Source organism: Sebastes umbrosus, chromosome 14 (genome assembly GCF_015220745.1).
Source record: "Sebastes umbrosus isolate fSebUmb1 chromosome 14, fSebUmb1.pri, whole genome shotgun sequence".
NCBI classification, from domain to species: domain Eukaryota; kingdom Metazoa; phylum Chordata; class Actinopteri; order Perciformes; family Sebastidae; genus Sebastes; species Sebastes umbrosus.
The window spans coordinates 5,376,590-5,387,888 of NC_051282.1; the positions used below are offsets into that span (position 1 = coordinate 5,376,590).

General features: G+C 40.3%; 1 protein-coding gene across 3 annotated transcripts; it reads left to right on the forward strand.

The window, feature by feature from the left end:
* Window positions 1-101: 101 nt before the first annotated feature.
* LOC119502386 (apoptosis regulator BAX-like) lies at window positions 102-10,364 on the forward strand. 3 transcript variants are annotated; one of them, XM_037793341.1, is made up of 7 exons: window positions 102-435; window positions 615-645; window positions 3,861-4,025; window positions 4,173-4,311; window positions 8,661-8,765; window positions 9,838-9,985; window positions 10,026-10,364. In XM_037793341.1, the coding sequence occupies exons 1-6, from the start codon at window positions 408-410 to the stop codon at window positions 9,982-9,984; spliced, it is 615 nt and encodes a 204-aa protein (XP_037649269.1). In that variant the 5' UTR covers window positions 102-407; the 3' UTR covers window position 9,985; window positions 10,026-10,364. The 3 variants fall into 3 exon arrangements, with proteins under 3 accessions (XP_037649269.1, XP_037649271.1, XP_037649268.1); XM_037793343.1 differs by having other exon boundaries at window positions 10,048-10,364; XM_037793340.1 differs by lacking the exon at window positions 10,026-10,364 and having other exon boundaries at window positions 9,838-10,022.
* Window positions 10,365-11,299: the final 935 nt, after the last annotated feature.

An 11,299-nucleotide genomic window follows, 5' to 3' on the forward strand; every position in this document is an offset into this window, starting at 1 on the left:
TAGAGTGTTCCTACTGGGAAGATGACTATCCCTGATGTGCATAAACATAACATGAAGAACACGGAAGAGCCTGGCTCAAGTTTCTACACGGAGGTATTTAAGTGAAGCACAGTTATTTTGCGCCGCCCCGTTTGGACTTTTCTTCGACCTCTTCGAGGACTCGACAGACTTCAGTTTCCATGTGTGTTTGTTTTATTTATTCACGGACTGTCCTTCATGGAGAATATAGATAGAGTTTTTAATGGCCGGCTGAGGATTTTAAAGAAGGTTTTATGTGACAGTGACGTGGAAGGAAGTGAGGAAGGAAGGAAGGAGGTGAGGAAGGAAGGAAGGAGGTGAGGAAGGAGGCGGAGTTTCAGAGTGAAGAAGTTTCTCTAGGAGGTTTTTTGAATACTTTTCTTTAAACCATGGCGTGTGAAGGAAACAACATGTCAGGTAAGCTTTCTAAATGCTCTTTTCAACGTATAGTTCAAGTTAAAGTCAGGTTAACATTCATATTTACCATCGCTGTGTTTTCAAATGGCCCGCGGCTGTTTCATCTAACAGCGAGCACATCATAGACAGCCAGAGGTCCTGATGTTTAACACACTAAATGCTGTCTGGTTCCTCCACAGATGCTCGGATTGGAGAGGCCCTCATCAAAGAGTAAGTATCAATTCAATCAATCAGTTGTTGTTACGTTAAAATCATGTTGTATCATTTTCTAGATATCTCTAAATCAAAAGTAGTCAAAGTAAAAAGTGTCATTCTGGATCCGGATGGGTCTACAAACACATCTTAACATGTAAACTAACGCTGAAGTGATCGAATGTGATGATAGTCAGAAGAAGAAAAGTTAAGAAAGTAGTTGTTACTGTGTTTTACTGTGTGAAATTCCTCTCATGGCATGCAAGGACATAAAATACCTTGGCCATGTTCTGACAGGAATGATAGCAGAGATCTCTATCGACAGGGCTGTAGACTGTTTGCATAGGCAAATATGTTGCTTCCTAAGTTCAGTATGTGTTCTGTAAATGTAAAATGTTCATTATTTAGAGCTTTTCTTCACGCTTATAGTTTGTATACAGCCCATCTTTGGTGTGTAGCTACAAGAAAAGTACAAGAAAAGTGGCTTACAATGATGCAATGAGGTTGTTGCTTCGCGTTCCCAGATGGCATAGTGTTAGTCAACTGTTTGTGTCCTCTGGTATTCCCACATGTGAGGCACTTTTAAGACATTTGATGTATATTTTCATTCGTCACTTGGATGAGTTAGAACAGCATAAAAGAGGCTTTAACAAGAGCAGCACTGTGTACTCATCCAAGCTAAGAAAACACTGGCGGGAAGAGCTGAATGATGAATTGCTGTGGTTTTATCTTGTATTTTTGTTTTTCTTTTCTTGTATTGCGATGGACCGTCCTGTGTGTCTGTAATAACGTTTGCATTGAAATGAAATCAGTCAATTAATTGATGAGATGAGCTACAAAAATGAATCAGCGACTATTACGGTAATTATTTAGAATTTCAAGTTTTCAGTCAAAAATACCATAACAATTCTCACATGTGAAGATTTCCTGCTTTTCTTTGTCATAATAATACATTTTGGACTGTTGTTTTAATTGGCTTTTTTTCATCTACATTCTGACACCTTGTAGATTAAAGGGGAAAACAAGCAATTATGAAAATAATGATGTGCCCTGACCTAAAACAGATTATTCCTCCAGCCCCTGCCCAGCATATCTAAAGCACAGTTTAACAAACTCTGAATAGTCTGTTGTTTTGTTTTACTTCTACTTCACTTGCTAAGCATCATTTAGTAAAAGTCTGTGTTGCAATTTTGAACTTGAAAAATGCAACCTTCTCTTGGCCAACTCTGCATTGTTAAATTGCTCACTTAAAGCTATAGTTTCAGTTTCAATTCAGGCCACCGACATGCATGCCGTTTACAGTAAATCACACCACACTCATAAAGTGTGTGTGTGTGTGTTTTATATCATGACTCATATCAGGAAGACAATAAATGGAAAAACTTCACTGAAGTGTGTTTTGCTGTTTTTCAGAAATGGGTGCGTCCGCCTCTGCAAAGTTTATTGTTTCCTGTCAACTTAAAGCCCCCCCCCCCCCCCCCCCCCCCATCCCCTTCCAGTGTATTTTGCCATTTCTTTCAATTTATTTCATAATTATTTGAATCCTTTCCTGACTAAGTTGATCAGCCACACTGTTTGCCAATTTTTTGACAAATAACTTAGTTTTATGCTCAAAGTAAAAAAAAAAAAAAAAAAGATGGTTGTTGGTAAAATGTGAATATGATGTATGACTACAGTAGAAGCTGCAGGTCAAAGGTCATCCTCCAAGCTGCAGGCGCACTCATATTCGTTTGAGTCTGAGCAGCAAACCGATAAATCTGTTTATTTGTCTGTCAGTTTGTCTTTCTAGTTAGTTAGTTAGCTAGTTAGCTGTAGTTAGCTAGCCTAACTTGTTGCATTAGCTAACTGAGGGGTTTTATTTTTTGTTTTACTCCACCTTAGTTTAATGTGTTTATTTTCACAATGCCATTTGTGTGTGCGGTGAACGGGTGAAATCAAGAGAAAATAACTCCCCACACTAGCAGGCGACGGTAGTCTGTATTTGTCATTCAAAAAGGGAAACCGGAAGACCGAGGACGGCGGATATAAAAAAACGTCGTTATGATACGTACATGAAACAAAGCAGCGTTTGCCGACCATTTTCACACCACTCTCACTCACCACTTAGCTTCATTCCAGGTGTTCATGTCGTTGTGAAAAAATCCGTGTGTTGAAATGATCAGATGAGATGAAGATGAAAAATGAGAAGAGTCTTCTGTGTTTTTCTTCTTGACTTTACTCATTGGCTTGTTTTCCTCATTTCCGTTTCTCTTCTCGTGCACTGATTTTCTTAAGAGGAACAGCCAATCAGAGTGATTTCTCTACACCGACAGGCGCCGCCGATTCAACATGCTGTATCGCCCGAAAAACCTCAGACACGAGCAGACTAGAGCCAACGGTGCGGGACACACTGCAAAAAATAGGCCGACAGGCGCTCACCGACGGCCCCAAACTGTCCGACAGCCGACTGTCGGCCCGGTGTGTCGGGACCTTAAATGAGATACGTTTCATGTCTCGAACAGGAAACGGAGCAAGTAGTGTTGTTTTTTTTTTTGTTAACAAATACCTGCCCTAAAAATCCCATAATGTACAGTAAAATAAATGGAGCATCTCTTTGTACTGAGCTGAATTTGATTTGTCTCATATGCACACACATCAATTTAAAGGTCCCATATCATGCTCATTTTCAGGTTCTTACTTGTATTTTGGGTTTCTACTAGAACATATTTACATGCTTTAATGTTTAAAAAAAAAACTTTATTTTCCTCATACTATCTCTGTGGATATAGCTGTATTTACCCTCTGTCTGAAACACCATTTTAGTACATTTCAATGGAATTGCAACAGAATTGCGTTGCTAGGCAACAACGTGGGTCCATGTTTATTTCCTGTCAGCTGTTGTCATTCACATACACTGCAACAGGAAATAAACTGGGACCCATTTAGTATGTTTACGTTTAAAACTGTGAAATGGTCTAAATATTGCAGATTTGTGACATCACAAATGGACAGAAATGGCTTGTTTCAAAAGCTCAGTTTCTGAATACGGGCTGTGTGTATTTCTCTGTGGATTAAGCGTTTCAATACTTTCACAGTATTTATTTAGAACTTAAACCTGCTTTATAATATAAAAGCCATGAAAATTTCACTTTTTACAATATGGGACCTTTAAAAAGCTCTTCACAGTGCAGGGTTAGTGAGCAGGGGCCAGGTTGGGAAAGGGGCCTGTGTTTTAACGTCCTGTTGTCCTCCAGGGTCATTGAGGAGGAGCTGAAGGACCTGCCCTCAGAGGACGTCCCGCCCCTCACTCCACTGGCTGTGGAGGTAAAGACTGAGCAGGAGCAGAAGATGGTGACCCAGCTGGGCAAAATGATCCGCATCATCGGCGACAGTGTCCGAGACAACAAGGAGTTCCAAGAGTGAGTCTCTCAGCCACTGTATCTCAGTACTCATGGTAGAATACTGAAAACGTCTGTCGCACGGTGTTATATGTGATATAAGTTTCTGATTTTTTTTTTTTTTTTTAACTTGCTCTGCTCCTATCCTCTCTTGTGTCTCTGTTGCAGTGCGATAGACGGGGTGGCTTGTTCCTCCGGCTCTACGTGGGACAAGTTTCAGAAAGTGGCAGAAGGAGTGATTGCACCTGGGATCACCTGGGAGAGGATCGCTGTGCTCTTCTACGTTGGTGGCAGGCTGGCTGTCAGGGTGGGTACAGCTTCTTTTTGCCGCAGATCAGAATGGAATTTCATGGGAAAATCTAAAGTTTGGAGGAACAGACTGGATTACCGGCACAGGAGCAAAGTAATGTACTGCTGTGGACGGGGGCAGCAGCAAAACGTATTTTAGACGCCTAAAAGACAGACCTAAAAAAAGTAAGTATGTAAAATAAGTAGTTGGAATATTTTCCGATGAGGAACTGAATGAGATTGAAACTTATCTCTCAGTTGACAAAAACAGTACAGATTTATTTATTTTTATTTATTTAAAAAGGATCCCCATTAGCTGATACCAATAGCACCAGCTAGTCTTCCTGGGGTCCGAAATCATGTACATTAATTTATCACATACATACTATATACAACATCACATTTGTGTTACACTAATAACACTCAAATTTTCAAACATATATAAATTTCAAATTTCAAATTCATACACAAATCTTCCACAATTTTTTTTTTTTTTTTTTTTTTTTTGTTTAGCCTCAAGGCTCATCATCAGGGAAAAAGGAACAAAGAAAACAAAGAAAACCATACATGACCAACACTGGACTATCGATCAGCTGTTTAAGTAATGTATTCGTAGATGGTATTTGAATGTGGATTTGTTAGAGGATTGACGGATGTGAAGAGGGCAGCTATTCCAGTGAGTGATGGCGCGGTAAATGACCGTCTTTTTTAAGGCATTAGATTTTGGGTGAGGTAACATGATTTGGCCATCACCTGCTGTTCTAGTGAAATGACTGTGAACGTCCCTGCATCTGGTAATTTGACTGTATAAAAACTCGGGTTTAGTAGAATAAATGCTGTTACTAAAGAATGTCGCTGTGCTTAAGGCAAGTCTTTTCTCTACTGGTAACCATGACAGTTTATGATGCATGCTGTCTGTGTTCGTTCTCATGGGGCAGTGTAACACAAGTCTTGCAGCTCTGTTTTGTGCAATTTGTAGTTTCCGCAGTATGCTTTTCGGTGCAGAAGACCATACAGGTGAGCAATAGTCCAGGTGGCTTAAACTTAAAGATTTAACTACTTGTCCCAGAACGTGTGCTGGAACATACGGAAGGCATTTTTTTGCCATGGAGATGCCATTTCCCATTTTCCTGACAATTGTTTCTATGTGCTCGACCCATGACAGTTGATTGTCTATGGTTAGTCCCAGTAATGTGACCTTATCCACCTGCTGTATAGGTTCACTGTCCAAGTAGAGATTCATTGTGGGCATAGATGACAGCTTATGACTAGATCCAAAAATAATGGATTTGGTTTTTGAGATATTTAGTACCAACTTATTTTGTTTTATCCAATCGTAGACCAAGTTTAGGTCTGAAGATAGAACTAGGTCTAGTTCGCCGCTTGTATTTGCTGCGTAATACAGTGTGGAATCATCGGCGTACATTTGTATACTGGCTTTATGCAATACAGATGGCAAGTCATTTGTGAAGATGGAGTACAGGAGAGGTCCAAGACAGCTGCCCTGCGGCAGGCCACAGTTAAGCCCTTTACTGTTTGACATGCTGCCATTGTAATACACCCTTTGTGTTCTGCATAAAAGATAATTCTTCATAAATGTGATTGCACTTGATCTAAATCCATAACGTTGTAGTTTATTAATTAAAAGGTCATGATCTATGACATCAAATGCCGCGCTGAAATCCAGTAACACTGCACCTGTTATCCTAGAATTATCTATCTCTTTTAGCCAGTCGTCTGTCATTTGCGTTAGTGCAGAACAAGTGGAGTAGTGATGTCTGTAAGCATGTTGAAATCTAGTGTACAGGCCATTACAGTCAAAGTAATTTTGTATTTGTGAATGGACTATTCTCTCCATCAGTTTGCTTAGTACAGGGAGAATACTGATGGGTCTGCTGTTCTGCCCAGTAAATGTTAATCTGCCATCTTTAGGTAAGGGAATTATTTTACCTTCTTTCCAAATACTAGGATATATACCTTCCATTAGACATTTATTTAATATGTGACATATGGGACCAGAAATGTAATCGGCTGAGAGACAAAGTACCTTACTGTCCAGCATATCAGTGCCTACGGAGCCATAATCAGGAAGGGCTTTTAACAACTTCCTTACTTCACTCTCATCCACACTGTTAAACTGAAATGAACAACTTTTGTTAATCATTATATTGTTACTTATAAGGTTGAGAGTATTGGAATCCATGCTGCTCATATTCTTCCTTAGTGCATCGACCTTATTCACAAAGTAATCATTAAAATAATTGGCTATGTCAAATGGTTTAGTCAAAAACCTGCCATCCGACTGAACAAAAGAAGGGCTCCCAGTTTTATTTCTCCCCATTATTTCATTTAAGGTTCTCCAGAGTTCTTTACCATCTAGTTTCACTGCATTTATTTTATTTTTATAATATTCCTTTTTCATGCTTTTATTCTGTTTTGTCACTCGGTTTCTCAATTGACAATATTTTAGTCTGTCTTCCACAGATCCTGACTTTGCTAATGTGGATTTGGCTTTGTCTCTCTGTTTCATAAGGTCTTTTAAAGACTCATTCAACCATGGAGCTGGTCTGGATTTGGCAGTATACTTCTTCATGGGAGCATGGTTGTCGACAATCCTCATAAAGATGTTCATAAAAATATGTAAAGAAGCTTCAGGCTCCTGTGTAGCATACACATCGGCCCAGTTTACATTCCTGACATCCTCCAAAAAACGTTCTGAGATGAATTTCTTATACATTCTCTTATTAATAATTTTGACACCACATTTAGGAATTTTGGTTCTCCTGGTAATAGCTATAATGTTATGGTCACTGAACCCTACAGGTAGAGAGACTGGTTTAGTGCAGCGCTCAGGAGCATTTGTGTAAATATGGTCGATGCAAGTGGCAGATGTATGACCAGCACTGTTAGTAAAGACTCTGGTCGGTTGAGAAATCATCTGTGATAGATTACAAGCACTGACTAGTGACACCATCTTCTTTTTCATCGGGCATTGATTTGCAAGCCAGTCAATATTCATGTCCCCTAATATGAAAATTTCACCATTCACATCTGCAGCTCTGTCAATTAGTTCACATAAGTCATTCAGATAATGAGTATCAGTTCCTGGAGGCCTGTAGCAACAGCCTATCAAGATTGGTTTTAGGTGAGGAAGATGTACTCTAACCCATAAGGATTCTAAGTTATTTGGCATGAGCTCAGCACACAGTGTTGCAGGAAAATTGTTTTTTATATATATTATTAGTTTCACTTTTAGTCCAGTTCCCCATCGAAATGGGCCATCTGGCGGCAAGATAAAGCGGTGAAAATATTCTAAATATAGCGTACACTTAAACGGATATTGGAATACGTTTTGCTGCTGCGCCCTTCCACAGCAGTACATTACTTTGCTCCTGTGTTGGTACTCCTGCCTGCCTCGTTCTGACCGCCATCTACTGTAGGTAATACACTGAATATGGATAAGTACCTCACACAACCCCACTTCAAATAATCCAAACTATCCCTTTAACAAAGTAGCCAGTTGGGCCAAGCCACTGTAGTTTAGTCTAAAGTGAGAGTAGGATTTAAAGAGTAACTAAACCCCCTCAAATTTTTCAGCAAAGAATCAATATATATGGGTATTTGGTTTTGTTGTTGATAGGACTGTGTATTGGCAAGAATCTGGCGATACGATACGTATCATGATACAGGGGTTATGATTCAATATATTGCGATACTGTAAGCATTGCGATATATTGCAATTGTGTTGGTGGACTTACTTACCGACTAACCTCTACCGGTTGAAACCCAGCTATTGCACTTGAATTTTGCTATTGGCTGATCTGGTGGCAGGTGACGTATAGGGTGGCAACATTCGTCACCATGTGGTGCTTTTTAACTTCTGTAAGCATGAAACCATGGTGGAATTAGCAAGCTAGCTAGCTAACTAGCCAGGCAATAAATAAGTACAATTTAATAACTTAAGGCTTCATCCACCCACTCTTGTAACAGCTTAGGAAAGCACATCGCTAATCAGTCATTAACACTGACAGTAAAGAGAGAGAAGGTGTGTGCTCTGCTGTGATTGGCTCAGTAGATCTACGATGGCACAACCTGATACCCACCACAGAGCCTGATGATAGGTCAAACCATCATTTATCTCGAATATCAGGCTTCCATAAGATTGCTAACCCAACTTTAGGCACATTTCTCTGTGTGTTGATAACGGACTTTGGACTGACATGTTCGACAATCACACACGAGTGTAATATTCACGGTCTGCTGCAGTTTTTTTTTTCCAAAGATCCAGCAATGTAATTGAAATGAACCACAGAGTTAGGCAGCAGCTTCACTTTGTGTATGAACCTTGTGTTTTTTGTTGTCCATCAGATGGTGGAGGCTCACCTCCCTCAGTCGGTGAGGGAGATCATGAAGTGGACCGTGGATTTTTTCAGAAACAATCTACTGGGCTGGATTCGGGAACATGGAGGATGGGTATGTTATTAATTTTTTTCCATCTTGGTCCTTTCAGAGCACTCCTCTACTCATGTTAGTTTTGCGTTCACAGGAACACTGAGACCTTTGTTCATTTAGCCTCACTATATGAGATTATACAGCAACGTAGATAAAGCTATATTTATCTCAGATCTGGCCAGCCATAAAAGCTTGAAAGTCTGTCTGTGACTTACTGAGTGAGTGATGAAGTTACACCATTGGTGGATTGAGTGGTGGAGTTTCCCCGTTGGCTGTTGCTCTTTCAAAATGGTTAGGGGCGCCGCGGACAGTCCTCAATCAACATCATCAGGATTAGGGATGTCACGAGAACCGATACTTCGATACCAAGTCGATGCCAAAATACTAAAGTCCAAAAGGACGCAGTAAACACAATAATGCTGCACAGTGAACAATAAACGTGTTGAAATCGGCAGGAGAGCTAGTTAACGTTAGCTGTTAGCAGCCGGTGGGCAGCACAGTCCTGCTCGGCTAAATAATGGAGCTAACAGCCAATGTTAACGGAGGTTCATTGAGTTACACTATGATGTGTTCAAGCTCTATTCAGTAACATTCGAAATGGAATTGGGCGAAGGTTAATTAAATGACGTTATCACGATGTGTTCAAAAGAAAGCAAAATAAAATAGATATTAGAGAGGGAGTTATGAAAAAAGTATAAATGTGTTGGTGCAGTGGTTAGCACTGCCGCCTCACAGAAAGAGGGTCGCAGGTTCAAACCCGGCTTGGGGGTCTTTCTCTGGGGAGTTTGCATGTTGTTCCCGTGTTAGCGTGGGTTTTCTCCGGGAGCTCAGGTTTCCTCCCACAGTCCAAAGACATGCATGTTAGGTTCATTGTTGACTCTAAATTGTCCGTAGGTGTGAATGTGAGCATGAATGGTTGTCTGTCTCTACATGTCTCTAGGTGTACCCCGCCCCACTCCCTCCGCGAACCTGAATAGGATTTGCAGTTACAGATAATGAATGAATGAATGAAATGTAATTTAGTTGCATAAATGTATTATTTTCTCAAGGGGATATTATGACACACGACATGATCAGAGTTCTCACTCCACAGATCAACAGTTTCTCGGAATTAGCGGTCCGTGCGTCCGTGCAGAGTGTATCCTCATTGACCTCTCACAGCTTCGGCTTAGTCGTCATCTTCATCGCCGGCCTGGCTGTAGGAAGCATCTTCACCTGGAGACTAACCAGACAGCTCTGAGACACACACGCACGCACACACACACACACACACACACACACACACACACACACACACACACACACACACACACACACACACACTCACACCAGACCTGGGTCACCATTGTGTTAAGTAATTATTGGCTTTTACCAAATAATGGGTGGTATTTGACCGAACTATACCAGAGGTTTATCTGGTATTATTATCAGGTTTGTCATTCAGAGCTGTCATGTGATGACAAAGTGCCCAGATGCTGTCATGTCCTGATCACACGTTGCCATGAGATGGTCAAAATGGTGAAATGTGCCTGACCTCGCACACTCTCTCTGTTTCTACCTTTTTTTTTTTCTAATGTTATCTATGCAAACTTGAAAACTTGAAAGAGACATTGTGTCAAAGAAAGTCACATATTTTTCTAGAAGACGTACTGTATCATGCGTAACACGTATTCTCTATGTCGCCTAAGTTGCCCTCAGAGTAATTATGAGACAGAAAATATAAAAAGGATTTATACCAGGACAAATAAGAGATCCAACTCAGGTGTCATATCTCATGTTCAGATTAGGGCTGCCAATCCATTAAAATATTGAATCGCAAACTAATCACAGATATTTTTATCTTTTCAAAATGTACCTTAAAGGGAGATTTGTCAAGTATTTAATACGTATATCAACATGGGGGTGGGCAAATATGCTGCCTTATGCAAATGTCTGTATATATTTATTATTGGAAATCAATTAACAACACAAAACAATGACAGATATTGTCCAGAAACCCTCACAAGTACTTCATTTAGCATAGAAAATATGCTGAAATCAAATCAGTGTGCTGACTTGACTTTAACTTGCCCAAACCTGGAATTACCATAAAGCGGGCATGTTTGTATAGGGGAGACTCGTGGGTACCCATAGAACCCATTTTCATTCACATATCTGGAGGTCAGAGGTCAAGGGACCCCTTTGAAAATGGCCATGACAGTTTTTCCTCGCCGAAATTTAGCGCAAGTTTGCAGCGTTATTTAACCTCCTTCGCGACAAGCTAGTATGACACGGTTGGTACCGATTGTTGTATAACAATAGCAATGCAATGGGCTGCCTATCATACTAGTTTTTGTTGGTGCTGGTTTGATTTCATGCAAATATTCAGAGTTATTATACAGTTAATGTAACCACAGCTCGGCATTGTGCACTATTGCCCGACCGATCCATCTTGACGGTCGATGTTATTGGTCAGTTTTAGCTTTTCACAGATGTGTGTGTCGCCCTTAAATAACAGTAAATGTCAGTACAAAAATGTATGTTTGAGTTTGCAGTGTCTCCATGACATACAGTAG

Bases quoted from the DNA above. Each gene is read 5' to 3' on its own strand.
- LOC119502386 (XM_037793341.1), top strand. From the start codon at position 408: ATGGCGTGTGAAGGAAACAACATGTCAG. The intron at 4,026-4,172 runs GTGAGTCTCTCA...TCTCTGTTGCAG, and splicing joins GACAACAAGGAGTTCCAAGA to TGCGATAGACGGGGTGGCTT. The intron at 8,766-9,837 runs GTATGTTATTAA...CTCACTCCACAG, and splicing joins TTCGGGAACATGGAGGATGG to ATCAACAGTTTCTCGGAATT.